This window comes from Phyllobates terribilis, unplaced genomic scaffold (assembly GCF_046119375.1).
Source record: "Phyllobates terribilis strain yellow unplaced genomic scaffold, ASM4611937v1 Scaffold_13__5_contigs__length_258822181, whole genome shotgun sequence".
Lineage (NCBI taxonomy): Eukaryota > Metazoa > Chordata > Amphibia > Anura > Dendrobatidae > Phyllobates > Phyllobates terribilis.
The window spans coordinates 228,873,589-228,887,720 of NW_027362773.1; the positions used below are offsets into that span (position 1 = coordinate 228,873,589).

General features: G+C 42.9%; 1 protein-coding gene across 1 annotated transcript in view; it reads right to left on the reverse strand.

Moving 5' to 3' along the window:
• LOC141174677 (uncharacterized) overlaps nucleotides 1-14,132 on the reverse strand; it is a 99,747-nt gene that overhangs the window by 44,523 nt on the left and 41,092 nt on the right. The window contains exons 3-6 of the mRNA XM_073659599.1: nucleotides 833-984; nucleotides 548-727; nucleotides 341-464; nucleotides 160-257 (exon numbers count right to left, since the gene is read on the reverse strand). Of these exons, the coding sequence (XP_073515700.1) occupies nucleotides 160-257; nucleotides 341-464; nucleotides 548-727; nucleotides 833-910 (480 nt within the window). The 5' untranslated portion in view covers nucleotides 911-984. The remainder of the gene's footprint in view (nucleotides 1-159; nucleotides 258-340; nucleotides 465-547; nucleotides 728-832; nucleotides 985-14,132) is intronic.

The following is a 14,132-nucleotide window of genomic DNA, read 5'->3' on the forward strand; positions in this document are numbered from 1 at the left end:
AAGTCACATCTATGATCAGCTCTAATACTGCCATCTCCACCGTTCACATTCCACAAGTATAAAACATATAATACTGGTGGATCAAACAAGACTGAACAAAAGACCTTCATAGCCGCCTACACATCATAGGGGAGATCTCATGACACCTTCTCCATCTACCTGATGATCCTGAGGAATGTTGGGATCTTCTTGTTTACAGTCCTGTGGAAGAAGAAGACGCAGGCATCTCTCTGGCGTTGTCCTCTTACTGGATGGATCTGGAGTAAACACATATAGGGACTGAATTAATTCTTTACATACAGATAATAACAGGCCGTGTGTATTTAGTCCTGTCTATTACCTGGTGATGTAAGGGGCTGGGGAACCTCCATCCTGACGTCCTTGTACACACCTTTGTGTCCTTCTAAATACTCCCACTCCTCCATGGAGAAGTAGACGGCGACATCCTGACACCTTATAGCAACCTGTCACACACAATGATACCGTCATGCCCCCGATCCCTTCATAGCGTTACTGTATAAAGTCCCAGTATTCCCAGGAGTGTCACCTCTCCAGTCAGCAGCTCAATCATCTTGTAGGTGAGTTCTAGGATCTTCTGGCCATTGATGTCCTCATGTATCAGGGAATGAGGTGGAGGCCCAGTGATTGGGCTCAAGGGTCTTCCCCATCCCTCAGGCACAGGGTCCTGACAGTGTTCACTAGAGGTCTTCTTCACTACTGTGTAATCCTGGTTATGGAGAGACACAATAATAAACCTCACCTCTCCAGTTCTGTCCATCTGTTATTCACATAGATAAGAATGATGTAATGAGACGTCATCAGAATCTCTCACCTCCCCTGTAAGCCGGAAGAGGATCTCTAGGGTGAGATGTAATATCCTCTCCGCCATCTTGTCTCTGTCTATATCCATATTTGATGGGTAAATCAGGAAAATTCTCTTATATAGAAGATCTTCACCGAGAGGATCCGATATTATAGAGAGACCTGAATGAGAAGGTGGTGAGCCGCTGTAACATCATAAAAATCCAGTGTAATAAATACAATTACTGGAGATATTAAGGTAAACACACAAGGAGATTTATTATTTTACAGTATTTAGTTTTCATCTTTACGTCTAGTAATAAAACCTATATATTTTCAGCCACAGACAACAAGCAGTTTCTTCCTTGGAGTCGGCAGCTGAATGCGTTTCTCATGTAGTAGATTCATCATCCATAACGCTAATTGTCGTCTCATTTACCGACAATGGAATCAGCATTAGCAATACTGCAAGAGATATTCATTACACGTGCGTGACATAAGAAATTACGTGTAAAAAGGGAAAGCGGAAATAGGAAAAGATGTGGATGTATAAATGGATTGAATTTAAAAAATCATATACTTTATTTGAATTTATTAAAACCTTTTAAATACAAAATTGCTCATGCATCTACAGATGCATATAAGGCAACCATCCTATATGGTACAGGAATGGTACCCACTAATAAATCTGGCTGAATGAGGTGTAGGACAAATTTGGGACGCCTCAGTCTAGTCCCTTTTTTTTTTTTTGGACTGTGGCTATGTATTTTACATAGAATCCCTATATGTTGAAATTGTCTCGGTGTTTATGTCAAGTGACACGGTTTCACTAAATTGACTATAAGATTGAAAAAAATATTTAAATTGCTAGATGATATCATAGCAGATTGTGATTATATTACCACACATCATATGTCAATTTGCCTAGCCGGCACGGCAGGTCGCCGCCTGTGACTCGTATATCACTTAACTAACAAGTGTCAAGCGGTTAATGATATTATTATAGTGTGACAACTGAAGGGAAAAAAATGTCCCGTGCATCACACACAAAATGTCCCGCGCATCACATTCATAATTATTCATTTTTAAGTGTATATTTAGGAATTTTTTAAAAAAGGTTCAAGCAATATCAAGAAAAACTATCATTGCAGTCCAAGGCTGAATATGGCTGTGAAAAGCTTCTTCAAATCACAGAAGTAATGAATTAAAGCAAGTAATAAGCTTCTAGCTCATTTCTCTGAGTCCCATGCATCACGCATATTTTATGTATTTTTTAACATTCCTTTTTTGATATAAGAATTTTTCTTTTCCTTAAAATGGAATAACAGGAAGGTGTAAAAACTAGTAAAAGTGATTAATCAGTAGACATAAAATAATATAGGATGTTATATTCATTTAATTACATGTGAATGTCCCGTGCATCACGCAGAGAATCACCTTTATATGCATCTGTAGATGCATGAGCAATTTTGTATTTATAAGGTTTTAATAAATTCAAATAAAGTATATGATTTTTAAAATTCAATCCATTTATACATCCACATCTTTTCCTATTTCCCCTTTCCCTTTTTACATGACTTAATTGGTGGTGTACACCTGTGGATACAGATCTGATGAGAATAGACTACGTCCTGGATAAGAAATAACTACTACTGACATAAGAAATAACGACATCTTCATCTTCTACTACTTTATTACTTCTATACTAAAAATGTATTTGGCCACAGTCCGTCAATGACTACATCACCCCCATCCGTCTATAAGAATGTTTCCCATCCTCCCCGGACTAATCTTCTATCACATTAAAGCTCAAGTCTGATTCACATACAGAAGTTTGAGACTTTTAGGCTGAGTTCACACGATGCGTTTTTCATGCGTTTCCGTGGCGTTTTTGCAGTTGCGTAAACGCCGCGGAAACGCATGAAAAACGCATGGTAGAAGGGCAGCAATGTTCCCCAATGGAAATCCGCATGTGCTGTGCCCATGATGCGGATTTTTCCGCAGCGTAAACGCTGCGGTCAAAAATCCGCAGCATGTCAATTAATTTTGCGGAAACGCTGCTCTTTTGCCGCCATTGACTTGCATTAGACCGCATGGAATCCGCATCACTGTATATGTTGATGCGCTTTTCATGCGGTCTAATGTGCGGATGGTACCCGGGTGTGGATGAGAGGACTCTCATCCAGACCCAGGTACCAAAAGAATAAAATAAAAAATATATATATTCTCACCTTCTGACGGCCCGCGCTGCGTCCTGCCGGCTTCCCGGGCACTTCGCGTTTGAATGAAGAAGGACCTTCGCTGACGTCAGAGTCATGTGACGGGTCACGTGACGCTGACGTTGGAAGGTCCTAAAGTCTTCACTGCCGGCAGCCGGGACCGATGAAGCAGGACACCGGGGGCCATCAGAGGGTAAAGTATAGATTTATTTTTTATTTTTTGACATCACACACTATATAAATCCATGCCGGTTGCATGGATTTATATAGTGTGAAGTTGACAAGCACTTTCCAAGTGATGCTAAAATCGCTTGGGAAGCGCTTGTCAACCCGCATGCGGAAATGAAAGTGAAGACCGCTTCATTTCCGCATGTCCCTGGCAGGAAACCGCATGTACAATCCGCATGCGTTTTTTCCTGCCAGAGAGATGCAGAAACGCTCAGGAAAAAATCCTGAGCATTTCTGCATCGTGTGCACATACCCTTATAAAAACTTTGTTTGCACAAATACCGCGGACAGAAATAACTGGTTACCAAAGTTTCCATGTACAGTGTTTTATGGGGTTTATTTCTGGCTTTAGACTTTCCTATATTACAAGAAAAACATGAGAAAAAAGCAGATATTAAAATGATTCAAAAGATTGGCACTAACAATTCTTGTAAACAGAAAAAAATATGCAAGAGGCATAAGACACAGAGGCAGGTCCAACAAGTTACCTTCTAACGCCCGCATACACATTAGACTAAAGTTGCATGACAGCACTGATTTTGGGGGGTTTGGTCGATGATATAATGTATTTGGGGGCCTCCCGACAGATGGTGTCAGGGCAGAGAAGGATCTGGCATCCTGAATTTCAGAGGCTAATCCATTTGTTCTTCTGTAGATAATCCTCCGCTAGAGGAGTCTGGAGGCGACTCTCTCATACAGACCACAGGAAAGCTGGAATATTTGTGTGTATGGTGGAGTTGGAAGAGATAGTCGTCTGCCAAATGACCATTCAGCCAACACTTATTTCATGTGTATGGGGCCGTTCGTATTACACCGGCAGGCAGTGAAGATACACCGCACTGCAGTAGTACAGTGCATCACCTGAGCAATCAGAGGCTTGTATGTTGTATGATCGCACTAATGAGAGTTGTTTAAAAAAAGGTTTAAAAAAGATTTCACATGAAAAAAAAAAAAAGTCACAGTTTTAGCAACAAAAATATCTGTTACTATAGGGAAAACAGACTCACTGTACAATACATACATAACATAGTTTTTAAGGTTGAAGGAAGACCAAGTCCATCTAGTTCAACCCATAGCCTAACATGTTGATCCAGAGGAAGGCAAAAAAAAAATCATGTGGCAAACACTAAGCTCCACATTGGGGAAAAAAATTCCTTCCCGACTCCATACGACAATCAGACTAGCTCTCTAGATCAACGCCCTATCAAGGAATCTAGTATATATAACCTGTAATATTATACTTTTCAAGAAAGGCATCCATGCCCTTCTTGAATCACTCATTACAACATCATGAGGCAGAGGAGTTCCATAGTCTCACTGCTCTTACAGTAAAGAATCCGCGTCTGTGATTATGATTAAATCTTCTTTCCTCCAGACGTAAAAGATGCCCCCTTGTCCCCGTCTCAGGCCTCAGAGTAAAAAGATCAGTAGAAAGGTCTTTGTACTGTCCCCTCATATACTTGTACATAGTAATAAGATCACCCCTAAGCCTTCTTTTTTCCACAGTAAATAACCCCAAGTGTAATAACCTGTCTTGGTATTGCAGACCCCCCAGTCCTCTAATAACCTTGGTCACTCTTCTCTGCACCCGCTCTAGTTCAGCTATGTCTTTCTTATACACCGGAGACCAGAACTGTACACAGTATTCTAAGTGTGGTCGCACTAATGACTTGTATAGAGGTAAAATTATGTTCTCCTCATGAGCATCTATGCCTCTTTTAATGCATCCCATTATTTTATTTGCCTTTGCAGCAGCTGCCTGACACTGGCCACTAAACGTGAGCTTGTCGTCCACCAATACACCCAGGTCTTTTTCAGTTACAGTTTTGCCCAGTGTTTTACAATTAAGCATATAATTATACATTTTATTTCCTCTGCCCAAGTGCATTACCTTACATTTATCCCCATTAAAGCTCATTTGCCATTTATCAGCCCAAGCTTCTAGTTTACATAGATCCTCCTGTAATATAAAATTGTCCTCCTCTGTATTGATTACCCTGCAGAGTTTAGTGTTATCTGCAAATATTGAAATATTACTCTGTATGCCCCCTACAAGGTCATTAATAAATATGTTAAAAAGAAGGGGGCCCAATACTGACCCCTGTGGTACCCCACTGTTAACTGAGACCCAGTCTGAGTGTTTTCCATTAATAACCACCCTTTGTTTCCTATCACTGAGCCAATTCTTAACCCACATACATATATTTTCCCCCATCCCCATTGTTCTCATTTTATGTATTAACCTTTTGTGTGGAACTGTATCAAAAGCTTTTGAAAAGTCCACACACAGAACATCCACTGCATTTCCTTGGTCCAGTACTCCGAACTTACCTCCTCATAAAAACTGATCAGATTAGTTTGACAGGAACGGTCCCTCGTAAATCCATGTTGATATTGGGTCATGAGGTTATGTTAGTTAAGTCACGTCCATAACAACTTTATTATACTCTATTATCCTATATACATCCTATACACAGTAGCGTAGATAGAAAGCACAGCTCCCACAGAAACAGCTGTAATTGGGCCTCCCAACCTCAAAGGGAAAAAAAAATAATTAGTTATATATATATTTGGTGGAGTCATATCTCCCGATTCTATAGACAGCATGCTGCCGTTGGACTTGACAGAATCGGACCAGATGGTATGGAGATGAATGAGGGAGGCCAAAGTCAGAAAATAAACTTCTCTTTTCTTAACAAGAACTTGATGAGAAGTACTGTATATACATCAGATAGCAGGCACAACACTTTAAGAATGCTTCTTCTGCATTATGCAGCGTTAGGAACTTTCTGGTTACATGTAGCAGTATATAACTTTGTTTTACAAGCTACAACAGTCCAGCAAACCATCATGGGAAGGCCCATCATCCCCTGTGGTGACCATACGGGTCAAGATGTGTCGCTGCGACCCCTCACAGCTACTCTCACCTCCCAGTTGATTTGGCTGAGGTGCATCGGCACGAATCCTCACTAGTACTCTCAAAGTCCATTCAATGAGGGCCACACACTCCTTGCTGTGACACTGCATCTTCAGCTCTCTATAGAACTCATGCCCCAGTTTGGCGACACTGTAGCTTCCGCTCCAGTATAGATAATTGTTTGCTTAAATCCTGTTCTTCTAATATTAGGAATCTTTTCTTAACTTAATCCCCTTTAATTAGGCCTACTGTCCACACAGGGCAAAGTTCTGTATCATTTAGGCTACATTCACACACTGCGTATTTGAAGCTTTTTTTTACACGCGGGTATTTTCCTGCATTTTTTACCGGCGTTTTTTTTCGCAGGTAAAAAAAACACCTCCATTCACACACTGCGTTTTTTTGCTGCGTTTTTTTTTCTTCAGCTTTTAAAAACTTTATTTGTTTATTGATTCTCTGTTTTACACAGTGCCTTTGAGAGGCACATCGCTTCAGCATCCGATCGCTTCTGACACATACCGATGAGCTGGAGCTCATCGGTATGTGTCAGAATCACGGAAGCTGTCTGTACATACACTGCTAGGGGGACACACACACTCACACACACGACACATAGACACAGACAGTACACACACGACACACAGACACATACATATACTTACCGCCTCGATGAGGACACCGACATTGATGGACATTCTGTTGAAGGTGTCCATGCTAGTCACACGTGAGCAGCGGCGGGGAACCAGGAACAAAAAATCCCAAAATAGTGGGATTTCCGGTTCCTGTTTTCCCCGTGTGACGTCACAGCCTTCATTTCTCCTGCACCTCCGTAAAAAAGAACTGGAATTACGCAGTGTGCGAACACCGCTGCGTAATTCCATCACTTATAATGGGCACAATATGGGAGAAAGCGCAGGCCGCGGTGCGTAAAGAATTGACATGTCAATTCTTTATGCAGCTGCGCTTTCACGCTGCGTAAAATTACACAGTGTCTGAACGGCAAAGTGAATTTCCCATTCACTTTGCCGGCAGACACAAGGCACATTGCGTATTTTGAAAAAGCGCGCAAAAATACGCATTGTGTGAACGTAGCCTAAAGCAGACTTCCTGACCTGAGATAAAGACCTCATCCTGCTGCTCACCTTAGCAAAGTTTCATCCCTTTAATTAGGCCTCCTGCTCCCCCTGGGCAAAGTTCTGTACCATTTAAGTAAGCCTCCTGGCCAGAGCTAAGGACCTTATCCTGCTCTTTGTCTTCACTATGCTCCCTGCCTGGAATCCGGATTCTCACTGCCATTATATCTTTGTTTTCCTTCAGAACGTATCCCTCCTCGCACACAACACCATATTAATTCAAGTCTGCAATCAGATAGACTAAAAGTCTGTATTACTCACTTACTTATCCCCATCTGACTCATCACCTAGGAAATTGTTCTCCGGTGTGCCCATGTAGCTCAGAATGAGGGCACTTCCACAGTATGATGCACCCCACACAGTATGATGGCCCCCACAGATCCCACACTGTATGATGGCCCCACAGCCCTTCACTTCATACAATACCCTCACAATTCCTGACATTTAAAAAAACAAACCAAAAACAACTCAACCAACTGTAATATGGAGTTTGTAGTACTGAGGCTCCATACTACAGGTGTGATTGAGTGACGTCATTGTGCCTGCAGTGCACGGAATCTCAGGCTCACAGGCGAAGACTGAATGGTGGAGCAGGGAGCTTTCGACTCCCTGATTCACTATTCTAATCAATGAAATCAATTCATGGGGACCATAGGGGTCACGAGGGCTGCCACTATGGATGATACGCCCCTGCTTATCCAACTATTGTGTGGTAATTATCTCATAGGTCCTGGGTTTATTAGTATCTGCACCAAGAATGGGGCTAGGTGAGTATTTATTCATTAGCTGTGGGGTAGTCGGTGGGGTGGATAGTACCATATTGTGTGTAGGGGATAGTGCTATGGGAAAACCCCCCCTAAAATATCCAACCTTTATTAAATATATGCATTAAAAACTGGACTAACAACATATTTATACTTAAAACTAACAAAATGACAAGCTGAATGGCTTGTTGTGGATGTATATAAACAGATGTAAACAATGATGCTGCTGAATAATTGATACAGTCACCACTGTACCATATTCTGTATCTACATGATACTACCTAGCCGCGGAGGTTGGCCCCTCTGCTCACTGGTGGCTGTCCCTCAGAAGCCCTAGTAAGAGATTATATATATCAGGGTTATCTCTATCTATCTATATAAAAAAATACACTGATACATTAAATAGGACCAGATATGGCTCAAGGTATATATAAAGGAAAGGGTATGGTACTCATCAGAGAATGTTTCAATAATCCGCCGTTCATCAGGAGGCTTAATATAGGGATGATAATTCACGATGTTCAGCACAGTGTGCCTAATGGCCAGGTGTCCATGTTTAAGTATCCCACTTCATCCAAAACTCCTCCCCAGACTAAGAGACCCATTCCCATTTCTAGAGGTGAATTGTCATAGGATATATAGAATGGAGTCTGTCTACAACAATGTACGTTGCCTGCGCTACTTCTCAGGCGCTAGAGATCCGATAATGTCCATCCCCTAGTGTGCATGTCTGGAAGGGATGTGCTTTAAACGGAAAGCCAGATAAACTGATTGCCACCGTGACACTCGTACCTGTGACTGCGCATGCCTGTAGTTATACGTTCCATGCTGGAGCACATCTAGGGTCATTGTCCACGATTGCGCATGCCCAGATGTGAGCGCTCATTTTGTCTTATTAGTTTATTTTACTATTTGAAATAGGGTGGAAAGTTTCCTCTAAAATATATTTATTACTTTGTCCACCTCTATTGGGGTCCAATATTAGTTACTAACGTCGAACTTGACTATTAATAATTAATATACACATATTAGTGATGCTTAAAGCGGTTGTCCAGTACTATTGATAATTGGCCAATGTATTTTTATGTTGTAAAGAAGTTTCTTTGTAAAATACCTTGCGCTGCTGTTACTGCCTGTGAGTGGCGCTATCGCTGGCCAATCACAGGGATCACGTGACCCCCGGCTGCAGCCGGCTCCGGCATCTGCTGATGTCACGTCAAGTTCTAGCTGCAGTTGGGCGTGACTCAGTGCTGCGTTCCATGGTGAGTGATGGGCTGTGGGCAAGGTTACCCCGAGTGTCACACCCAGCATCCACCGCGCGCTCTGCCTCTCCTCATGTATTGGGAAAGCGCGCGGTGGACGCTGGGTGTGACGCGCGGAGGACCACGTCACTGATGTCAAGCCTCACTTAACGTGACATCAGCAGGGGGTCACGTGATGCCTGTGATTGGCTAGCCATAGCGCCACTCACAGGCAGTAACAGCAGCACAAGGTGTTTACAAAGAAACTTGTTTTCAATATAAAAATACATTGGCCAATTATCAATAGTACCGGACAATCCCTTTAACGTTATCTGTTCCTTATGCTATATACTAACTGAGACAAAACCGTGTATCAATAAAGAATAATTATTACACACAAGTCTACAGTCTATTACATACATAAATACTGTAAGGATGTTACTCACGTGGGTGCGTCGGGAGGCTGACAGGAAGAGTTTTCACTTAAATGTCCATAACGGTTTATTTGCTTCATAAACCGGTCAAAACGAAATGCAAACAAAACAGCCTTTAGTGCAGGTAAAAGCAAAGAAAACAGTCCGTTAAGCAAGGTCTCTGGTAAACCCGCCCTGTGGTCACACAGGCAGGTAAGCATCCAGTACACGGCTCAGTCTGGAGACAACACACAGGCCTTCTCCCTCCAAACACACAGAAACATGTCCAAACACCGACATCCATTTTAACCACACCCAGAGGTGAGGTTTGTGGGTAGCAAGACCCGCCCATCTCTCAAACTACCCATAACCCGGTCCCAGGTGCACCAATTAGTCCTCTTAGTGCGGGCGTGCACTAGAGAAACACTCCGGGTTACATCACAGAGGACAGCTACCTCTGTGACACATACCTCCCATCGACTATGCGACCATTAAGCAACTTACCATACTTATACCCAAGCTGGCGACTATAAGTATACATATATGTACATATACTGATACTACAACACTAATACAGTAATAGCAAAACAATATCACACACTCAAACCACAATTACCTGATAATACATTTTCCACCCACTTTACGTTCAATAAACAGCCCTCCCTTCTAACATTATTAACTGTATACACACACACTATATACTATTAACTATATACACACACACATTATATATATTTATAAAACAAGTGGTTATATATATGGATAGAGGGGGTTAATGCCGGAGTACAGGGTAAGCAGGGCCTAGTAAGTAAGGGGTTACAGGGATCGCCATGGTTTCCATGAATTAAGAGAGAGCCAAGAGGGGTATCTCCAGCCCCAGGTGTGGGGGAATGACGTCACCAGCCTACTGTATTTTCTAATATTCCCCCACTCACTGACTAAGGTTCATCCCCTGCGATGTACCTATGTAACCTTAGCTGTTAGGACAGAATGGAACTGGTTTTACGAGTTGTATACACTACCTTTACAAAACTATAGTCCATCTGCTTATGATAGGCTCAGTCAAAGAGTTCCCTTTGTTCAGAGCAAAGTCCTTCCTCCTCCAGCAATGCACACTGTCCTAACATCAGTGGGGACATATTTTATATACAGCTCTGGCAAAAATTAAGAGACCACTGCACAGTTTTCTAAAAATCACCATCTCTACATGTCTGACAGCCATTCCATTCCAGTGTCAGTTGAATTCCAACCAAAGTCCACCTCATTCTACTTAATGTGCTTCTGATTAGGTGATCACCTGAACCAAATCTTATGTAACGAGGGAAAGTATAAAAAATACTGCTGTGGTCTTCACAATCCTCTTGCAATAGGACAAGCTGGATGGCAAAACAAGTGCTAGGAATAGCCCAAAAGTAATTTGAATGAAAAAATAACTTTTAACCATGCCAAAGGAGTTGAAAAGAAAAGTCTTGAGTGAGGAAAAGAAGGGCTCAATTCTGGCTTTACTGGCAGAGGGATACAGTGAGCGTCATGTTGCCTCCATCCTTAAAATTTTGAATACGGCAGTCCATTACAACAAGGTCAAGCAGCAGACATTGGGGACAACAAAGATACAGACCATCAGAGAGCAAAAGTGACTCTCACTCGCCACTGACCGGGATGACTGTCATATTATTCGAATGTCACTCAGCAAAAGCAGGATGACATCAAGTGACCTACAAAAGGAATGGCAAATAGCAGCTGGGGTGAAGTGCACGGCAAGAACAGTTCATAACAGGCTCCTAGAGGCCTCTCAAGTCATCTAAACCTAGAAAAAAGCCTTCCATCAATGAGAAGCAAAGGAGAGCCAGGCTGAAGTTTACCAAAGACCATAAGGATTGGACAATAGAGGACTGGAGTAAGGTAATCTACTCTGATGAGTCTAATTTTCAGCTTTGCCCAACACCTGGTCATCTAATGGTTAGACGGAGACCTGGAGAGGCATACAAGCCACAAATTCTTGCACCCACTGTGAAGTTTGGTGGCGGATTGGTGATGATCAGGGGATGCTTCAGCAAGGCTGGAATTGGGAAGGTTAATCTTTGCGAAGGACGTATGAATCAAGCTGCATACCAGGTTATCCTTGAAAAACACTTGCTTCCTTCTGCTCAGGCAATGTTCCCCAACTCTGAGGACTATTCTTTCCAGCAGGACAATGCCCTATGTCACACAGCTAGGTCAATCAATGTGTGGATTGTTATGTTCTGCTACCAGAGCTAAGGAAAGAGAGGAGATCTGTCCCTACGATAGAACTCAGCTGAATCCCTACGATGTAACAGGGGACCTGATCCTGCGATCAGACCTGCTAAAGTCCTAAGCTAGTCTGTACGGAGACCTATAGATGTGGGGAAGGAATCCCTACAAGTACTAAGGACTGGGAGGAAAATGGACACCTCCTAACAGAAATAGTAGCAGACAGACAAACAAACAAAATATATAAAACATAGAGGTCCGGAGACCAAGCAAACTAACAGAGTTAGATACAGAGCACAGGCTAGCTAGAAAGTAGTTATACAATGAAGTCCAGCAAAGCCAGAAGGGCGGAGCAGGATTAAATAGGCCAACAAGGTCATGTGACCAGCAAAGGAAAAAACCTAAGAGCAAGGTTCTAACAGTACCCCCCCTTCTAAGAGGATCCTCCGGATCCCCTAGGACCAGACTTATCAGGAAATCTCCTGTGAAACGCTCTGATAAGTCTGGACGCGGAAACATCATCTGACCTCACCCAAGAGTTATCCTCGGGTCCGAAACCTTTCCAGGCCACAAGATACTGCAAACTACCTCTATACCGTCTAGAGTTAAGGATGCGAGAAATTTCATATTCCCCGTCCTCCACCACCGGAGGAACAGAGGCAGAGGCGTCACCATCCGACACAACAGCTTTTTTTAACAGAGAGACATGAAATACCGGATTAATTCTCCAGGAGGTAGGAACCTCCAACCTAACAGCAGATTGGTTGACAACCTGAAGCACCTTAAAGGGCCCTACAAACTTGGGACCCAATTTCTTAGAAGGAATCCTCAACCGCAGATTCCTAGAGGACAACCAAACCATGTCACCAACAGCGAACAAAACCTCCTGTCGTTTCCTATCAAAGTAGTCTTTAGATTTTCTGTTGGCCTCCTGAAGATTACCACGCACATCCGTCCAAACTCTCTCCAAATCACCGGAAAAATTCTCCTCCTCAGGCACGGCAGATCCCAACTTGGAGAACGACCCAAACGACGGATGTCTCCCAGAACAACAAAAAAAAGGCGAACAACCAGCAGAAGAAGATGTATGATTGTTCAGAGCAAATTCAGCAAGTGGCAGAAACTCAGACCACCCCTCTTGATTGTCTGCCACAAAACAACGCAAGAACTGCTCAACATCCTGGTTTTTCCTTTCTGTCTGGCCATGAGATTCAGGATGATATCCGGACGAGAACGACAAATGAACTCCCAACCTGTCACAAAAGGCACGCCAAAAACGAGCCACGAACTGAGGTCCTCTATCAGAAACAATGTCAGTAGGAACGCCATGAAGTCTGACAATTTCCTTGACAAAGGCCTTAGCGAGAGTTTTAGCGCAGGGCAGTTTGACGAAGGGAACCAAGTGACACATCTTGCTAAAACGGTCCACGACCACCCAGATGACAGTAAAACCCTCAGAGGGGGGAAGGTCAGTTATAAAGTCCATAGCCAAATGTGTCCAAGGAGCACTGGGAACCTCCAAAGGACAAAGCAACCCCGCAGCAGGAGTATGTGAGGACTTAGATCTAGCACATATAGTACATTGACGCACCCACTTAACGACTTCCTTCTGCCATCCAGGCCACCAAAAACTGCGACCCACAAGTCTCTTGGTCTCAGAGATTCCGGGATGACCTGCCAACCGAGATTCGTGACACTCAACAAACAAATCTCTCCTAAAGGTCCCAGGCACAAACAACCTCCCATGAGGAGTGTTAGATGGGGCATTCTCCTGTGCTTTAAGAATCTCATCTTCCAAAACGGAGTCCAAAGCAGCTATCACAACACCTTCTTGTAAAATGTTCTCCTCTTTCTCAGCACCGACTATGGGAGAAAAACTGCGAGACAAGGCATCCGCCTTAACATTCTTAGTACCAGGGATGTAAGTAACGGAGAAATTAAACCGCGAGAAAAACAGTGCCCACCTAGCCTGACGGGCATTCAGGCGCTTGGCAGCATCAAGATATATCAGATTTTTATGATCCGTAAGAACCTGAATGGGAAATTCCGCACCTTCCAAGAAGTGGCGCCAGTGTTCAAATGCGAGTTTAATAGCCAATAATTCCCGATTACCAATATCGTAATTCAGTTCAGTCTCCGAAAATGTTTTTGAAAAAAAGGCACAGGGATGTAATCCATCCCCGT